This window comes from Aspergillus tanneri (genome assembly GCF_003426965.1).
Source record: "Aspergillus tanneri strain NIH1004 chromosome Unknown AapTan_3_pilon_pilon_pilon, whole genome shotgun sequence".
Taxonomy (NCBI): Eukaryota; Fungi; Ascomycota; class Eurotiomycetes; order Eurotiales; family Aspergillaceae; genus Aspergillus; species Aspergillus tanneri.
In genome coordinates, this window is record NW_022984630.1 from 2,476,989 (window position 1) to 2,494,377 (window position 17,389).

General features: G+C 52.9%; 4 protein-coding genes across 4 annotated transcripts; 1 reads left to right on the forward strand and 3 right to left on the reverse strand.

Moving 5' to 3' along the window:
- Positions 1-115: 115 nt before the first annotated feature.
- ATNIH1004_004619 (uncharacterized protein) lies at positions 116-6,767 on the forward strand (the record flags this gene model as incomplete). Its single annotated transcript, XM_033569289.1, has 4 exons — positions 116-212; positions 465-557; positions 928-4,694; positions 4,758-6,767. The coding sequence occupies 4 exons, from the start codon at positions 116-118 to the stop codon at positions 6,765-6,767; spliced, it is 5,967 nt and encodes a 1,988-aa protein (XP_033428095.1).
- A 785-nt stretch (positions 6,768-7,552) lies between these two features.
- On the reverse strand, positions 7,553-9,252 carry NDH51 (NADH-quinone oxidoreductase subunit NuoF; the record flags this gene model as incomplete). Its single annotated transcript, XM_033569290.1, has 3 exons — positions 7,553-8,713; positions 8,793-8,864; positions 8,992-9,252. 3 exons carry the CDS (start codon positions 9,250-9,252, stop codon positions 7,553-7,555), a joined length of 1,494 nt encoding a protein of 497 aa, XP_033428096.1.
- Positions 9,253-9,506: 254 nt separating this feature from the next.
- ATNIH1004_004621 (SET domain protein) lies at positions 9,507-12,002 on the reverse strand (the record flags this gene model as incomplete). The annotated part of the gene is made up of 4 exons (XM_033569291.1): positions 9,507-10,756; positions 10,820-11,079; positions 11,167-11,727; positions 11,986-12,002. The coding sequence occupies 4 exons, from the start codon at positions 12,000-12,002 to the stop codon at positions 9,507-9,509; spliced, it is 2,088 nt and encodes a 695-aa protein (XP_033428097.1).
- A 460-nt stretch (positions 12,003-12,462) lies between these two features.
- Positions 12,463-16,521, reverse strand: ATNIH1004_004622 (uncharacterized protein; the record flags this gene model as incomplete). The annotated part of the gene is made up of 4 exons (XM_033569292.1): positions 12,463-13,143; positions 13,612-14,289; positions 14,347-15,789; positions 15,850-16,521. 4 exons carry the CDS (start codon positions 16,519-16,521, stop codon positions 12,463-12,465), a joined length of 3,474 nt encoding a protein of 1,157 aa, XP_033428098.1.
- Positions 16,522-17,389: the final 868 nt, after the last annotated feature.

Below are 17,389 nucleotides of genomic sequence, written 5' to 3' on the forward strand. Positions count from 1 at the left end.
CAGTTTTTCGCATCATCTCCATAACATTTAGTGACGACTTTTTCTGTTTACCCTCGATCACGAGTGACTTTCGAACGGATGAACCAATAGACCTCAGGAAACACCGAACAGCATCATGTCTTTCGGATTCGGAGGATTTGGACAAAACAACCAGCAGAGCTCAGGCTTCGGGGCTGGCTCTAGCTTCGGAGGAACAAACACTGGCGGCGGAGGTAGGTCTCTTCATCCCTGACTATCGGTTTTTCTTGACCCCCTTGTCACTTTGCTTTTCTTATAACCCGGTGGTGGCTATATTGGGTTTGTTTATCGATTTGGCTGGTACTCCTGACGTCGACCCGCGATGGCTTCATCAATCTTCGAATCGCCACAAGGTCCCGCGGACGTTTTCGACGATGAGTAGCAGTAAAGAGAGAAAGGGTCGCAGCTTGATTACAGTCTCTGACCGCATCATACCCGTCATCTAGGCTTTGGATCTACTACGTCACCCTTTGGTGGTGGTAATACATCAGGTGGTAGCATGTTTGGGAATACATCTAATAGCTTTGGTTCCGGTGGAGGTACGTGCTCAATGACTACGTCTCCATGAGCTTAGCGGTCCTTTCTCTTGTCTCAACTTTAAACGGACGTATCCTATGGATCTACCAGCCATCATTCGACGATGGTCTACGTGGCATTATACATCCCTATAATCCGCCTGCACTATATTCTGCCATGGAGTCCGGCATTTTTTGTTAGCAAGGGAATAAGGAAAATTGACAGACAAAGCCACAGCCTGCCACCGGGGGATCCACGTCCGAGGAGCAAGTTTTACATATACATGTCTTTTCGTTTCTTTTGCAATTCTTCCTTTTTCATAAAGCCTCGAGCATGTTTGCGCAATGGTGCTTTTAACTCCAGCTGACTTCGAACGTGTTCTTTGTTCTACAGGGTTTGGATCGGGTACGCAGAACCAGTCGAACACGCTGTTCGGGAGCCAAAACCGAACTGGCGGATTTGGGACTGGTACATCATCATCAGGAAGTCTCTTTGGAGGTGGCACCTCAACAGCTGGTGCCAGCGGTTTCGGAAGTGGTACTGCCGGCTTTGGGTCGACTGGAAACACTGGAGGCTTTGGCAGTTCCGGTACTACTGGCGGCGGCATTTTCGGAAACAAGACTGGAGGCTTTGGCAGCACAACTGGCACCAGTACTGGCACCAGCACTGGTGGCTTTGGTACTAGTGGCGGCTTTGGAAGTGGCACTGGCTTCGGCGGTGGATCAGGAACTGCGTTTCAGCAGGCCGTTCCTCCTTCCGATGGCACAGGGAGCACACCTTTCAGTGCGTTTACTGAAAAAGATGGCGCCTCCAATATGACCAATCACTACCAGAGCATTCCGTTCATGCAGCCATATAGCAAATACTCCTTTGAAGAACTACGACTGGGCGACTACAGCCAAGGCCGTAGGTTTGGCAATGGAAGTGGACAGGCTGGTGCCTTTGGGACGTCGGCCTTTGGAGGGAGCGGCTTTGGCGCACAGCAGTCTACTGGGTTTGGTAGCACGTCAACCCCCTTTGGCGGTGGCACGAGTGCTCCCTCTGCCTTTGGCCAGACACAGACAACTGGTGGGTTTGGTTCCAGTGCCTCTGCAAACCCCTTGTTCGGCGCTACCAAGCCAGCAACGTCTTTGTTCGGGGGAGGAACTACTACGGGTACCTCTCAGCCAGCACCATTCGGCAGCACTGCCTCAACTTCGGGCGGCTTTGGAAGCGCACCAGGAACCGGTGGTGCCTTTGGGTCGGGTGCTACCGCCTCATTATTCGGTAACAATCAGCAGCAACAGCAGAGCAAACCTCTGTTTGGAGGAGGCAGCACTACGTCCACTGGCACCGGCTTCGGCGGCTTTGGACAGCAACAAAACACTAGCACGTCCTCTCCTTTTGGTGGTACAAGCGCCACTTCGACACCTTTTGGTCAACAACAGCAGCAAACTGGCACAGGAGCATTTGGTGGCTTCGGTCAGCAGAACCAAGCCCAGAACCAGAATCAGACTCAAAACAAGGGGCTCTTTGGCGGGTTCGGACAGAACACACAGCAACAACAGTCTACCACTCCCAGTCTCTTTGGCGGTGGTGGTACCAGTACGGGAACCTCCCTCTTCGGTCAAAATAACCAACAAGCGCAGCAGCAGCCGGCGGCACCTTTGTTTGGAGGCGCCAGTAACCAGCAAGCCAGTACTGGCTCTCTCTTTGGCGGCGGAGCCCAACAGCAGGGCCAGAAGAGTTTATTCGGCACTGGCACGACAGGAACCGGCGCCAACGCCAGTCCGTTCGGCGGCTTTGGAGCTAACCAGAACCAGCAGACTGGGACCAGCAGTTTGTTCGGCGGTGCACAAAATCAGCAGCAACAAAAGCCTGGGAGTCTTTTTGGCGGCACTACGGGTACGGGGAGCTCCCTATTTGGAGGCCAAAATACGGCGACTCAAAATGCTGGATCATCGCTCTTCGGCAACACCCAGGCTCAGCAACAACCAAGTGGTGGGTTGGGCCTGGGTACCTCTAGCCTCTTTGGCAACACGCAGCAGGCGCAGGCTCAGCAACCACAGCAGCCTCAACAGCCAGCACCGGGGAGCCTCCAGGCCTCCCTTCTCGAGGGCAATCCGTATGGAAACCAATCGATATTTTCTGGCCTGCCAGCACCAAGCGCCCCTAGCCCTGGCCCGTTGGCAACGCCGCTGTCTGCGTCTGTCAAACAAAAGCAGCGCACACCGTTGCCCGTCTACAAGAACAGCCCACATGCCTCCACCCGCCTCATCACGCCGCCCAAACGTCAAGGATACGGCTTTTCCTACTCGACTTACGGAACCCCCTCCAGCTCGAATAGTACGCCTAATGGCCTTGGTGGTAGCCTTTTGGGTGGAAGTCTGCGTGGAAGCGTCAATGGAAGCCTTGGACGTAGCAGTTTCAGCAAGAGTTTCTCCACCAGCAATCTGCGCAAAACCTTTGATCCGGACACCGACAGCGTTTTATCTCCAGGAGCGCTCTCTTCGGGGCCACCTCGTCTGTCAGGTGGTAGTCTGAAACGTCTGACTATTGATCGGAGCCTGAGAAACGATATCTTTTCGCGTCCAGCCAGTACACTTGCCGCCCCTATTACCGCCGGCGAGGAGGCGACCCAATCAGCCGACAAAGTAAAGAAAAAGGTTAGCTTCGACTCAACCACTGATGCCGCCAGTGGTGGAGAGGTGGTGCCGGTGGAATCTCAAACCCCGGAGCCTACTTCAGAGGAGTTGGGCTTCCTGCGCTCGATTCGTAAGAGTGGCACCATCAACGGCATCAACGGCGTGAAGTCGATCGCCGAGGACGTAACGCGCCCCGAAATGGAGTCGGTCCGTGGAAAGGAACTTCCCGCAGTCCCGGAAAATGCTGAACAGGATGCTATCACCGTCGCGGATTCACGACTTCCCTTCACGCCCGGCTTTGACCCACAGCCCGGTCAGTACTGGATGCAGCCTACGCGGGCGGAGATCAACAAAATGAGCCGTGACCAGCAGAAGCATGTGGTCGGCTTCACCGTCGGTCGTCAGCGTTGCGGACAAGTGACGTTCGATGAGCCAGTCGATCTCACTTCAATTGACTTGGACCAGATCTTTGGAGGACTAGTCGAAATCGGCGTGCGCAAAATCACCGTGTATCCCGATGAAGCAATCAAGCCTCCGATGGGTAAGGGCCTAAACGTTCCTTCCATCTTGCGAATCGAAAACTCCTGGCCGCGAGGCAGGGACAAGAAGTCCCCGTCACCACTCACCAGCGGTCCTCTCTTCGACAAGCATGTCGACCGGTTGAGGAAAGTCCACAACACCGAGTTTATCGATTACGAAACAAGAACAGGTACATGGGTGTTCAAAGTGCCCCATTACACCACGTATGGCCTGGATTATGATAGCGATGATGAAGGTGAGAGCCTCAACCAAAGCACTTTGAGTGCTGCTCCTGACACTCCGACTCCGAAGGCCCAGTCTCCCGCGAATCTCGACAACACCGTGGGCTCGGAGCAAATGTCCACCTTCTCCACTGACGAGTCCTTCGTCGGTTCGATGGCCGGGGTTGACGACGACACTTTCGATTTCAAAAAGCGCAAAATGGTCCCAGGGGCGTTTGGCAACCAGCCCATGGAGGCGGATGAGCGGTCTGGTTCCGGAGACGACGAGTCTTTTTTAGGGGAGGGCTCCACGGGTTCAACTACTGAGCAAGACGGTGATGACATCACCGAGAGCCAGAATTCTGGCGAGTCAGAAGTTGGATTGGATGAAGATGAGGAAATGGACATGGCGGGCACGTTCCCCATCCTTCATCCCACCGTGGAGCAGGACAATACTAAATATACCGACCAATTTAACAAGGATACCCGGTCCCCAATGAAAACGTGGAACACGCCTCCCAAAGCTGGTCTCGATCTAAGTGGCGACTGGGCAGAACAACTACAGCGCACGATCAGCCCGAGGAAGCAGAACCGAGACGCGCTGCGTGAGATCCAACGCAATGCTTTCAGCGACAGGGCCTCGCAAGAGAACTCCCCCAAGGATGCTGCCGCGGAGTCCCGGCCCAAGGGCTTTTCCACCAGCATTGATTTGATGAATTCCTTATTCCAACAACCACGAAAGCAACCATCGCCCCCCCTGGCGAAGGGTCCAAATGCAAAGTCGAAAGGCTTCGAGGTTTGTCTCACCCACCGTCCCCCTTCCTGCCGTGGCACGTCGAATTAATTCTCGTTTCCCCAGTGGCCGTACATCAAAACCGCCAAGACGTTCGCCGGTGAGACCAATGAATTAAACGAAGACGATCTTGCCTTTCATCATTCCTTTAAACCACGCTGGGGCCCCGTAGGTTCCATTATTTGCGTCCAAAACGGGCTAGGAGATACTGGGTCCGACGAGCGATGGCAACGAAAGCTTTCCGTCACCAGCGAAGAGAGAGATATTGTCTTACTGGCGTTCAACAGGAATCCGGATTGTAATGAGATGCTAGATGCCCAAAGGGAACAGTCTGTCATCGACCGTGTCGATGGGATCCCGTTTGCGCGCTTGGCCAAGGCCGACTTTCAACAGCTTGCGCAGGCACCGTCGACCTCGGGAGGGTCGGACCAGGAGCGATTAATGTGGCAACTGAGCAACATCCTGTTTAACGATGACATTGAAGATGACATATCTGCCGGTGTACCGTCTCAGCTTCGATGCAAATTCCTCCACCGCATCAAAAAAGATCGCCTGAGCCGCTTGTGGCAAGAGGTCATTCGTGAGAAACACGCGCACACATTGGGGAAAGCTAATTCTGCCGAGGAGCGCGCGGTCCGTTTGCTTTGCTCCCACCGTATCGACGAGGCTTGCAATGTCTTGATGGCGAGCCAGAACTTCCATCTTGCCACGCTCCTCGCCCAGATCGGCCGAGATCCTACTTCTCGGGCTGACATGTCGAAGCAAGTTGAGATGTGGCGACAGCATAATGTGTTTTCGGAGATGAGTGAGCCCATCCGAGCGTTGTATGAACTACTGGCTGGCAATGCTCTCCGCAGCGAAGGTAGATCGGGTGGTGCCCTTGAAGACCGCACTTCGACCTTCACCTTTACTGAAAGATTCGGCTTGGATTGGTACCAGGCGTTCGGTCTTCGTCTGTGGTATGGCATCACCGATGACGAGCCGATTGAAGCGGCAGTTTCCAAGTTTTACGAGGACCTCAGTAGCGGCAAAGAGCCTGCCTTCCCATGCCCTCCCCACCAGGGCAATGCTTCCGGGTTAGAGACCCCAACCGATACTCTGGGCCGTGAATCTCCTCTGTGGGTTTTGCTGAAGCTATACTCGTCGACCGTGGGCCGGACGAATGTTCCGCTGCCAGATCTTCCCGCCGCCCTCCTTCCAGAGTCTGTGGCTGGGGATAAACTGTCAAGTAGACTAACCTTTCAGCTATACCAGCTCTTGGCAGGCGCTGTTGGGAATCATGGAGGCTTTCAGACCAATGCTGCACAGGCTGACCAGTTAGTGCGAGATTATGCCTGGGAGCTCAGCTGTAGCGGTGATTTTGAGCGTGTGTTGTTTGTGCTACTCCATCTGTCCCGGCCGTCGGATCGCGAGCGTGCAGTGAAAGAAACTCTGGCACGGTTTGCATGTCGGCTGCCTGACCCCGTTACCCCAGAAGGCACCGTAGATGCCACCTGGCAGTATCTCACCAAGGATTTACAGCTTCCTGAAGGGTGGATTTGGGTGGCCAAAGCCCTCTATGCTCGAGACGTCGGTGATGCGGCCCGTGAAGTGGATTGTCTCGTGCGTGGCAAGAACTGGAATGATGCACATGCCACTTTCTGCCGCGTTGTCGGTCCGACCGCTGTAATTGAGCACGACTATGTGACGTTGGAGAGACTGGTGTCCGGCTTCGGTGAGGCCCCAGATCGTAAGGTCAGAGGGTGGGTCGGCGGAGGCGGCATCTATGAGGATTACCTCCACCTTGCGACTGCTAGAAGTGGAAAGCGGGATGCCAGTCGACTCAATCGGCTGATCAATGCGCTGGCGACGATGAGAGAAAAAATCAGCCAAGCATCTAGTGTGGAGGGACTGGAAGAACGGGTGGCTTTCAAGGAGATGAGTCGGGCGGTTGCCAGTTGGGCGGCACGTGAGGATGGGAAGACGGTCGAAATGTCGAATGTTCTCGGTCTGCCTTTGACGGGGGATGCGCGTCTTCTCCAGATGGCGGAGATGAGTCGGCGCTATTACAGTGTTATCATGGCGGGTGCCTATTAAATGATCCCTTGTGCTTTTCTTTTCTTTTCTTTTCTTTTTCTCTAGAAAAAATCCCGTGTTGTATGTTTATTTGGCCTGTTTTGTCCCCCCCCAAATCTTGCACGACATGCAGTCATTCGCATCATGTACGCTAGTGTATTCTCACCGATTGTCTATTTCTTGGATTTCCCGTTTTCTTTTTTCCATGACCATCCTGTGTTAGCTAGGTAGCCCCCAGTTTTAATTTGCTTGTATATGAAGGTATGATTGATTTCTATTTGACGGAAGGGAGCAATGTTGTTGAGGTTTCCAAAGTCTAGGCGACTCGACCAAATGCAATGCATACCTTTGGCAGATCTTTCTTAGAATTATAATCTCAACAGAATGTATCGTGGCTGCAGAGCGAGCTGAAACTTGAGCCTTTCTCTACAATCAACCTCGTGATCCCAGGTGACTACCCCCGTAGCGTCCTAGATAGATGAATATGATATTATGTCCACCCTAAAGACGGATTACACTAAGAGATAGAGTAACAAAAAGAGAGATAGATATGAATTGCTACCGGGAAACTGTACATAATTTGAAACCTAAACTGAACATTAAGCGGGCGGATGGAGAGGCAAAGTAAAAAAAAGAGAGAGTATGGAAAACACTCCTGCTCGGCGTAAATCACACATCTCTATGCAAATGTCCCTCACAAACGTAAAAACGCCGCATCTGGATTTAAAATAGACACAGAAACTCATCGACGGGAGAGATGTGAATGGACATTTGAGAAATATTTTTTTTTCTTTTCTTTTTTTTTTTTACATGCCGGGGGAAATCAGCTTGCCCTCTGCCCGGCTGTTAGGATGCCAGCCACCAGCATATGGGGATTGACCGCCGAGTTCCTGGGAGTATTCCTTGATGCGGGCCTCGAGTTCGGGACGGAAGTGACGGATCAGACCCTGGATGGGCCAGGCGAAGGCCTCGCCCAGGGCGCAGATGGTGTGACCCTCGACCTGCTTGGTGAGTTCCTGTAGCATGTCGATCTCACGCTCGCGGGCCTGGCCGGTCTCCAGACGCTGCATCATCTGCATGGTCCACTTGCTACCCTCACGGCAGGGGGTGCACTGGCCGCAACTCTCGTGCTTGTAGAAGGTCGACAGACGCGAGATCGCGCGCACAATGTCGGTTGACTTGTCCATCACGATGACGGCGGCGGTTCCCAGACCCGTCTGTGAGTCCTTCAAGGCGTCGAAGTCCATGAGCTGCTCGTCGCAGACCGACTTGGGGATGACCGGGGTGGACGATCCACCGGGAATGACAGCCAGGAGGTTGTCCCAGCCGCCGCGGACGCCACCGCAGTGACGGTCGATCAGCTCGCGCAGAGGGATCGACATCTCCTCCTCTACGGTGCAGGGGTTGTTGACGTGGCCGGAGATACAGAAGAGCTTGGTGCCGGCGTTCCGCTCCCGACCGAACGAGGCGAACCAGTTGGCTCCCCGACGCATGATGGTGGGGGTCACAGCGACGGTCTCAACGTTGGTGACGGTACTGGGGCATCCGAACAGACCCACGGCCGCCGGGAATGGGGGCTTGAGACGAGGCTTGCCGGCCTTGCCCTCGATAGATTCGATAAGGGAGGTCTCCTCACCGCAGACGTAGGCACCCATGCCGCGGTGGATGTAGACATCGAAGTCGTAGCCAGTTCCGCAGGCGTTCTTGCCAATCAGACCAGCCTCGTAGGCCTCGTTGATGGCGCGCTGGAGGATGGTGGCTTCCTGGTAGAATTCACCACGAATGTAAATGTAGGCGGCGTTGGCGTTCATGGCACGGCCGACGACGAGGCAGCCCTCGATAAGCTTCTGGGGATCTTTCCGCATGATCTCACGGTCTTTGCAAGTTCCTGGCTCACCCTCGTCGGCGTTGACGACCAGATAGCGGGGTCTGGGATCCTTGTCCCAGTCCTTGAAGTTCATGAAGGACTGTGCGAGGGAGAATTATTGTGTCAGCCCAACCAAGAAACTTCTTGTTACGGAACGCCGGAAATGGGTTACTACTCACATATTTCAATCCTGAGGGAAACCCGGCACCACCGCGACCACGAAGACCCGAGGACTTGAGTTCTGAAATAAGCTACACGTTGCAAAGCTATCGGTTAGCATTTAGCTGGTCCTCTCCGTGGTAGATATCATCGCAACAACGCAATTGACAACTCAATTGATTGATTGTTGGTTAGTTGACCGGAGAAAGGAATGCATACCCAGTCATGGCCCTTCAGCACGATATCCTTGGTGCGGTGCCAATCACCATACTTCATGGCGGACTTCAAATCCGGGCCATGGTGTCCATAGAGATTCGTGAAAATGCGGTCCTGATCCTGCAGACCGCCATGATGCCGTACGGGGGGTTGGTTGTCCTGGACGGTCGCGAAGGAGCGGGCGGCCGGGCGATGGATTCGGAGGGAGCGGGAGGAGAGGGAGGCGAGAGAGGAAGACGAGGGAGCCGCCGCTCGAGATATCATGATGATAAGTGAGACCCAATGGCGTTTGGGAGAGGGGAGATGGGAGAGGAGGAAGGACGAAGGGAGCAGCATCGATGGAGAGTTGAGGCAATTCCTGCGTTGCTGAATATCCGCCTTTCGCCCGCCCCTGATTGGCTGCTGGAAGTCACCTGATTAGCTGAGTAATTTGCTGACTCATCATATCATACTTCACGATAGCAAGTGTACATCTGCGATCAAGGATATCTACTCGTCTGTATTCAAGGTGTGTCTTTCTACGGCTGCGGAACATACAGATACGTCACCGTCGACAGCATAATCGATCCGGGTCCCTCTTCTCTAGCCCCTAGCAGTCCCAGCGGATCCTCTGGGACCGAGACACGCTCCTGCTCGCAAATCATCCATGCCCATCGCATCCAATTGGGGGATAGCCACCAGTCGTCTCCCTCCCAATCTCCCGTGTATTTGGCCAAGAGTGAGAATACATCCGAGTCCTGGCGTCTCTTCTTCATGAGAGCGTCGTCAAACATGTCCAACATCTGTTCATCGTCCTCCTCCTCCAGCGCCCAACGGACGTCGTTGGGAGGCGGTGGATACTTGTCCAGCAAGAACTGGACCCATTTGGTTAATCGTGGTGAGAGCTGGCATGTCTCCTGAGAGCACTTCGCGGCCCTATAGGCCGCGGTTATCACACAAAGAAACATTGGGAAGCCAAACGGCGATTCCGGGCTACCTCGCAGCATCGGGATGGCCCTTTCCATTGTCGAAGTAACTTCCTGGAAACAGGCTGTGCACGGCTGCTGCATTGCAACTGGCAGGAGATCCACTAGCTCGTTCAATGCAAAGAGCTCTCCATTGTTCGCCAGGATGGACGGGCGCTCCAGGATTCGTACTTGGGTTCGAGACAGGACTTCCTGGGGAAACTTGCCCGCCGGGACCCGGCTCATATGGGCACCCAGGAGTCGTTTGGTGTCTCCCCAACTGCCACCACAGTTGTGCTGCCGTGCCCGGTGGAGCGTCCAAGCAGCAATGACCAGGGCTGTTTCCGACAGCATGATCTGACTGTCCCGGTAGATTTTGGCATGGGTCTGTTTGAGATTACACGGACTGGGGAGCTCTTCGGCAGAGGACTTCAGCTTGGCAATGTGGGTGATCAGCTCGATGGTAATCTGGCTGATAGCGGCAAGGTCAGCCCGCGAGTTCCCGTAGTCATGTGCAATCCGGACTTCTTGCTCGGAAATCTCCAGAGTCTGCAATTCCCTATTATTTGCCGCCAAGATAGACACGCCGTGGAACAGCGCCGGGGAAAAGATCGAATGTTCCATGGGGGTATCTGGGTCAAGTAGAGGATAGAAAACGCTGAACACGTAGTAGTGATCATTCGCTGGATGCGTAGCTAGCGCGGGGAACATTTGCATCTGCTGTGACTTGGCCACTTGAAGAGGACTGCCAGGGGGTGCTCGGAGACTGACGATGCGATAATCGCACGGGTTGTCTGGGAGGCAGAAGCCATAGTTCATCATTACTAGGTATCATCAGTCAGTAAACTTCTGCCTGGAAGAAGGATATTCTCTGTCGGTGCACGCACGCTGTTCATTATTCCGAGGGCCATAGTTATTCGCTATCTCATCCCCAGCAGCGACGTCCCGCAGGACAAGATACGCGACGTCATCTTCACCAGCTTGCCACTCCACCTTGGTAAGTGGCCGGTGATTCGAGACATCGATGACGGGAAGAAGGACCGAGATGCTCCCTTCGGGCACTTCATCGTCGGGGATGACTCCAGCAAGCACCTTCGCTGAAAATGCGCGAGAAGTAAAGATAGTTGACGCCCAGATGTACAGATCCCTGGTCCAGATCAGACTCTGTCATCGACGAATCTCCCGATATAAATAATATCCGCTACACAAGTTTTCGTCCATGGCAACCACTCACCAAGTGTATTTCTCAGCCCCTTCAAAGCCTGATTTCCGCAGTTCTCCAAGCGCACTCTCGTACTTCGTCCGCCATAGGTTTATCCTTTGATCTCGAGCGGAAAGTAGACTCGTCCCCTCCAACCACACCAGATCATCCCCTTCATAATACAGGGGGGTAGTCAATTGCCCCGGCTGAGGAAGCGCTCTAATATAGGGGAACCAGAACCCTTCGTCTCCGCGCAGGAATTGGCCAATCAGAAAGAAAGTTGATGTTTCCTCCGGTCCGACGGCCTCCATGAAAGCCGGAGGAAAGTTAAGACCATGCGCTGAGAATCTCACCGAAGCATCACCATTGCCGGCATACCCTATGGCATTGAAGTATGACATGGTAGTAGCCAGTGGCGTTCGGAGAACGTGTGTGCCGGCCGCAATGCCATCCTTACAGTCCTTGCGGACTTGCAGGTGCACCCCTCGTCGGTCATCCTTGGCGATCTGGACGCTTTCATGGACATGACCGCCATAGGTGATCAACCATTGCAGCAGCGTGGTGTATAGTTCCAAGCTGTTGTTGTCATTGGGTCTGTGTGGAGTCAGTAGTGTCTTGAAATCCGACACCTAGCCGTAGTAATTACGGTCGGTGAAATAGGACCAAATAAGATCTCACTGGGAGGAAGCCGACGGGCAAGTCGAATCACTGGCCATCGCGAACACACAAGGGAAAAATTCCCGTTGTTAATGGAAGTGGGGGAAGTGCAAGATTGATCGATTGGAATGAAGGAATTATGAACGCAGTGTCCCACTTTTTTTTTTTTTTTCTGTCGTTGTCCCGTCCGCTTACAGATTTACAGTTCGCATCAAGGCGACCTAAGATCAAAAAGAAAAGAGAAAAGAGAGAAAAGAAAAAAAAAGATAACAGCGCAATTCTAACTTGGTTATCGTACAACTTCCCTGCCTGAGAGACTCTAGCCAGAATGCAAGTCGTAACAGTTCTCCCAGCAAGGACAAATGCCAACAACAAATCATCAACGCCGGTGCAGGTCATAACGTTCCCTTGATGGAATCCATTAAAATCAGAAGTCCTCCTCCAGGACCTGCGATGGTCCCCTTCCTTCTCAGTATTTCCTCCCGCGTGTGTAGACCGCATCTCGGCCCCCCAAGACCGTGCCAGCCGTGCATTCCGGTCAATAGTGTACAGTATAATGAGTACAGGTTTTCGTCCAGGTAGGCAAGCACGATCGCTAATCCTCCAAGACAAGGACCGGCATGAAGCACCCAGAATAGAACTAGGTACGGTGCCATATAGCTAAAGGAGCGATCACGATTTCCTTCCGGGAACCAAGATCTCGACCAGTCCGTCATCCTCGCCATCGCTGCTATCATTAGGATCGTCTCCAAAAGGAGACGGCCCCATCCGCGATCTGCGGAAGCTTTTGTATCTTCCCGGGCCAAGATCCGGATACCCCAGTGACTCGTTGATGATGGCCTCGTCCTCTTCGTCGGAGTCCATCATGTCCCCCCCGCTCGAAGGACCAACCATCTCCCCCATGTCGTCATCATCATCGTCGACTTCTAGGGGAACCCTCTCTTTACGCCTCACCCCTTGCGCCCTGGCTTTGCCATCATCGTCGGAGTTACTTGACAGGGAGTCGGGAGGACTAAATCCTGATTCGGGAAATGTAGGAGACGAGAAAGACTCGTCTTTATGCGCGGGTGCGAAATCGGTTGATGCGAAGGCCGATCTTGCCGGCGAGCCCCCTGCGTCGCCGTCCTCCTCCAGACCGGCGATCACAAACGGGTTCGAAGACCATTGCGAGTCCGTATTCTCATGGGCGCCCTCCGGCCTGTCTTCGTCCCTGTTCTCGTTGTTCTCAGCTGCCTGCTGCTTTTGCAGGGCTAACCGAGCAGCTAATTGCCTCCGTGCTCGAGACGGTCCAAGACTTAGAGGAGCGGGAGGTGGAGGAAGGATAGGAATAGGCTGGCTGGTGGAACCGGAGGCCTATCATGGTTCATTGCAAGGTCAGTTACTCTGCAATGACTGTATATTGGGTGTATTGGGCATGCACATGTATCAAATAACTATACAGAGCAGAAGGAGTTCCAGAAAGAAGGGATAAAGCTTGATATACACAAAAAACAAAATGCACCAGAAAGAGAAAGAGATAAGTAAGAGAAAGAGATAAGTAAAAGAAAATTCCACATGACATCGGGGAGAGCTAGGTTTAGATGGATGAACTCATACGTGTTTAGAAAGCGCTGCAAGCCAAACGCTCTAAGTGTATGACCGTCTGGAACCACTACTCCCGTCATTTATCATATGCTAATCCTTCCTTGCCTCTTGGTCGGGAAGATAATGAGGAATGCTGGGAACGAGCATGCAAAGGAGGTTGGAGGGCGAAGTCAAATCCACAAGTGCAAATCATCATCAATCGTGCATGTCAATGTCAGTAAAGGAATCATCACCCACATTTTCAGGGCCGCCTTCGGCGGATAGTTCGGTTGAATTTCGTTCATCATGGTCTTCCATGTCTTCGTCTTCGTCATCATCACTCGAACTGGCAAACCCACTCAGCAAAGAGCTGCTGCCACCACCAAGGCCGAAAGCCCCGCCGGACACACTTCCTTGGTTCATATCAAAGCCCTGGAAGTTGGAGGCCCCAGCCGCACCATTGAGACCAGCTTCAGCAAGCGCAGAAGAGGTATTCATGCTTTGGCCTGTATTGAGCATGCCCTGGCGACTGCCAATCGACATGTCAGGGCGAACCCCACCCAGGATCGCGTTGTCTCGCTCTCGTGTCTCAGACAAAGTCTGTTCGACATAATCGATCCATTCGGGGTTCAACACGTTGTCCATGACTGTTGGCGACAGTAATTCCGGTGGGTGTCGTTCGCTAAACTTGACGACCTCCTCGGCAATAAGCGTCAAATGCCCCATATACCCTAGTCGGATCTGCTTGATTCGCTGTGCTTCGTCGCTTCTTTTTTGTCCTTCCACAATCTCTTGTGTTATGCGACCAGTCTCAAAAACATCTATGGCCAACGCTCGATTGTACCCTCGTTCCATAGGGCCATTGAACACTTGTTGCACAACGTCATAGACAACATTGTGAAGAAAGTTGTTCCATGGGAAACGGAAAAAGAAGTCCTTAGGAAATGATGTTAGTGGCAAGCTGCAGACTATTATCTCTCAATTGGTACTCACCAGAATGGTGGGGACGACCCGATTCTTGACAAACATAAGCTTCAGATAATCACCTACAACAGGGAGCCCATTGGTGTCAATCTGGATGTCCGGATGCATCTGTTCTTCGGGGTCCGCCTTATCTTTCTGGGTCGATGCTGGTTCTGGAACAGACTCTGTAGGACCCGAAGCATCGCCGACCTGGCCAGCAGTATCAGGACTCGGGGGGGTGTTTAGGGGGATCTGCGGTTTTGCGGCGAAAAGAGGAGGCGGAACCGCCTCGGGGTAGGATGACATCGGAGCAGAAGATTGCTCCTGGCCTTGATCACTTGACGGGGCAGCTCTCGATTCCTCGGACGGCCCGCTAGTTGATGACTGGGTCTCATTCGGGGTTTGAGCGTCAAGAGAGACTTCCCCAATTTGGTCTGTGAGCCCTGACGTTGTAGGAGATAGAGGATCAGAAGGTATGCGCGTCTGAGCCGTTGTTGAAGTCTCCAGCGTATCCTTCTGGCTCTGATCACTATTCACCGAGGCCTCAATCGAGGCTGGTTCCGGAGCAGGGCGGGATTCTTGCCCCTCTAGAGGCACGTGCTGCGATGGCAGTTCTTGGTTGCTCGAGTTCTTGTCTTCAGAGGCATCTTTCTCCTTGTCGACAAGAATGCCTGACGAGCCAACATCCTCGAACCCATCTTCGCCGGTGTTCACTGACGACTCAAGAACCTTGGAGTTTTCTGGAGAACCATATCCAATTACCGATCCATTCACGAAATCTGCTGTAGACTCGTTCCCATCGAACCCGGAAGCTTCGTCTCGATGCAGGCTGAAAACCCCCTCCCGGACCAGCCTCTCCCGTTCATCATCCCGTTGCTGCACATATTCGTCACTTCCCGGTTCGTTCAGGAGGCCCATGTTACTGCAGTGCAAAAGCTCCGCCATTAGCTCGCAAGTTTTGAACCGATCAAATCCCAGAGGTTCGATTTTAGCACCCCAGGCCGAATTGAGCCGTCCCCTCTCTACGCTCTTCACCTGCCCACCGTGATGGACAGTGTGTTTCGAGCTTTGAACCAGCGCCATGAAATCAGGGATGTGCTTCGCGAAAAGTCGCAGGAGAGTTCCAAGATAGATGGGGTCGTAGGTAGAGGGCATTGAGTCGGGGCTGTTGACATTTTCGGGGTCATAGTCGGAGTTGTTCTTTCGAATGACTTCGATAACGATACCAACGCCGACCGTCAAAGGGTTTCCGCCCTGCAGCATAGCCTTGATGAGGCTCTCCACACATGGCTTAGAGACCAACTGACGGGTCAGACTATTGGGTCCGATACATGATTGGTCATTTTGGGTGGCATTCGCAGAGATGGTGATAATTGCCTTCAGGAAATCACCCGCTGAAGTTTGGACAGAGGCTGGACAGTCGGATGACAGAAACGAGAGAAGGATAGGTATTAGGTCTTGCGTTTGCAACCACTACAAGTTGAATGTCAGCACCTAAACCGGGTGTAGGGGCGACTTTCACCATGAACTCACATCGACGATCCCCTGACCCCCCTCTGCCTTCTCAAGGCTGATGATCTTCAATAAAAGGTCCATGACCATCGGATTATCCACATGCAGGAGAATGGCCGGGATGATGCCCTCTAGAGACTTGAAGAACTCCAACATTTCGCTAGTTTTTTTGTCAAACAAGGTCTCGTTCACTTTCGTAAAATAACTCGCTTGAACCGAGTCCAGGGTCGGGGGTCTCCGCACGAAGCCCCAGAAGTCCCGTAAGTAGCCGGGATTGAGCATGATGGATTCCAATATCGACCAGACTTCCGACGAAAGAATCTCACATGCCACATAGGCTCGCTTGAGGCGGTCCTTCTCCGCCTTGTCCAAGTCTTCTGGATCCAAAAGTTCCCTCAGCGGATCACCCCGCCTTCCCTCCGCAGAAGCATCATTTAACGTCTTTGCGGCATTGCTGTCGTTGGTACCGTCCTCTTCATCATCATCGTTGACCAGGCTAGGGGCAATCACATAGTCCATAAGACGTTTCAAGACATTATCATCTCGTAAATACTCTATGAGTTTTGTATTATGTTGCTTCAGCTCCTGGATCAGCTCTGACTCGTCCAAAAGCTCCTCCAGGCTGACTTCGGGCCTGTCAAGCAGGGTATCAATGGATGAGATACTTGCATATCCCCCGAAACGCCAAAACATGTTGAATTATAGAACTGAGTGAAATAATTCATGGAACAGAGAAAGGCAAGATGTTGCGAGCGTCTGTGGCGGTGGCGGTTGCTCACCGAGGTCCCACGATGAAGAGCTCTATACGTTACAAACCCGCGCAAGGAGGTCGAGCGGTTTAGGGAAATGCGTTCAGAATTCGAATGCGTCAAATAGGCAGATTCCAATGAGGTCAGATCGTCATATGCAAGTCGTATCAATATAACAAAAGGGGAGAAAGAGGAAAGAGGAAGGAGGAAGCAATAAAGAGAATAGTAGAAAAACCAAATCCGGTCCGAGCGAACTAGCGCTACAAAAGCACGTTAGCAATCCAACTATTTTAAAAGAAGAGATGAAGTTGTCAAGATCGACTCAAATAGACGCCAGAGGCGCCCAAGGAAGCCATGAGAAAACGGAGTAAGACCATGACAAATCAGGGGATGCATAAGCCGATGAGGGACAGATCCGATACAAAACATGGCGAAAGGAAATGAAGAAGAAATAAAAAGCGATATCTTACCTTCACGACCTAAGGGAGCGACAATGAAGGAAAAATCGTCCCAAACTCTTTCGAGGGAGGCGAGAACAGACCAAGTGGACGTCAAGAGGCACAGGCGAAACCAGGCCGTCGGCGGTTGGGAATGTCTGCTGCGTCAGAGTAAAGTCTCCGTTGTCGATTAGAAACAGCCTGTCAGCCGGTCGGGGGAGGCTGTTTCGTAGGAGAATCAGGAGGGAAGCACAGGGCAGAGATGGCAAAGCAGAAGTTCGGTGAGTTGCGCTGGCGGCTGCGTCTGGATCGGCCGGCAAGTTTGGTCCTTGGAAGGTTAACCAGGGCGGAATACCCAACATGAACAAGCCCGAC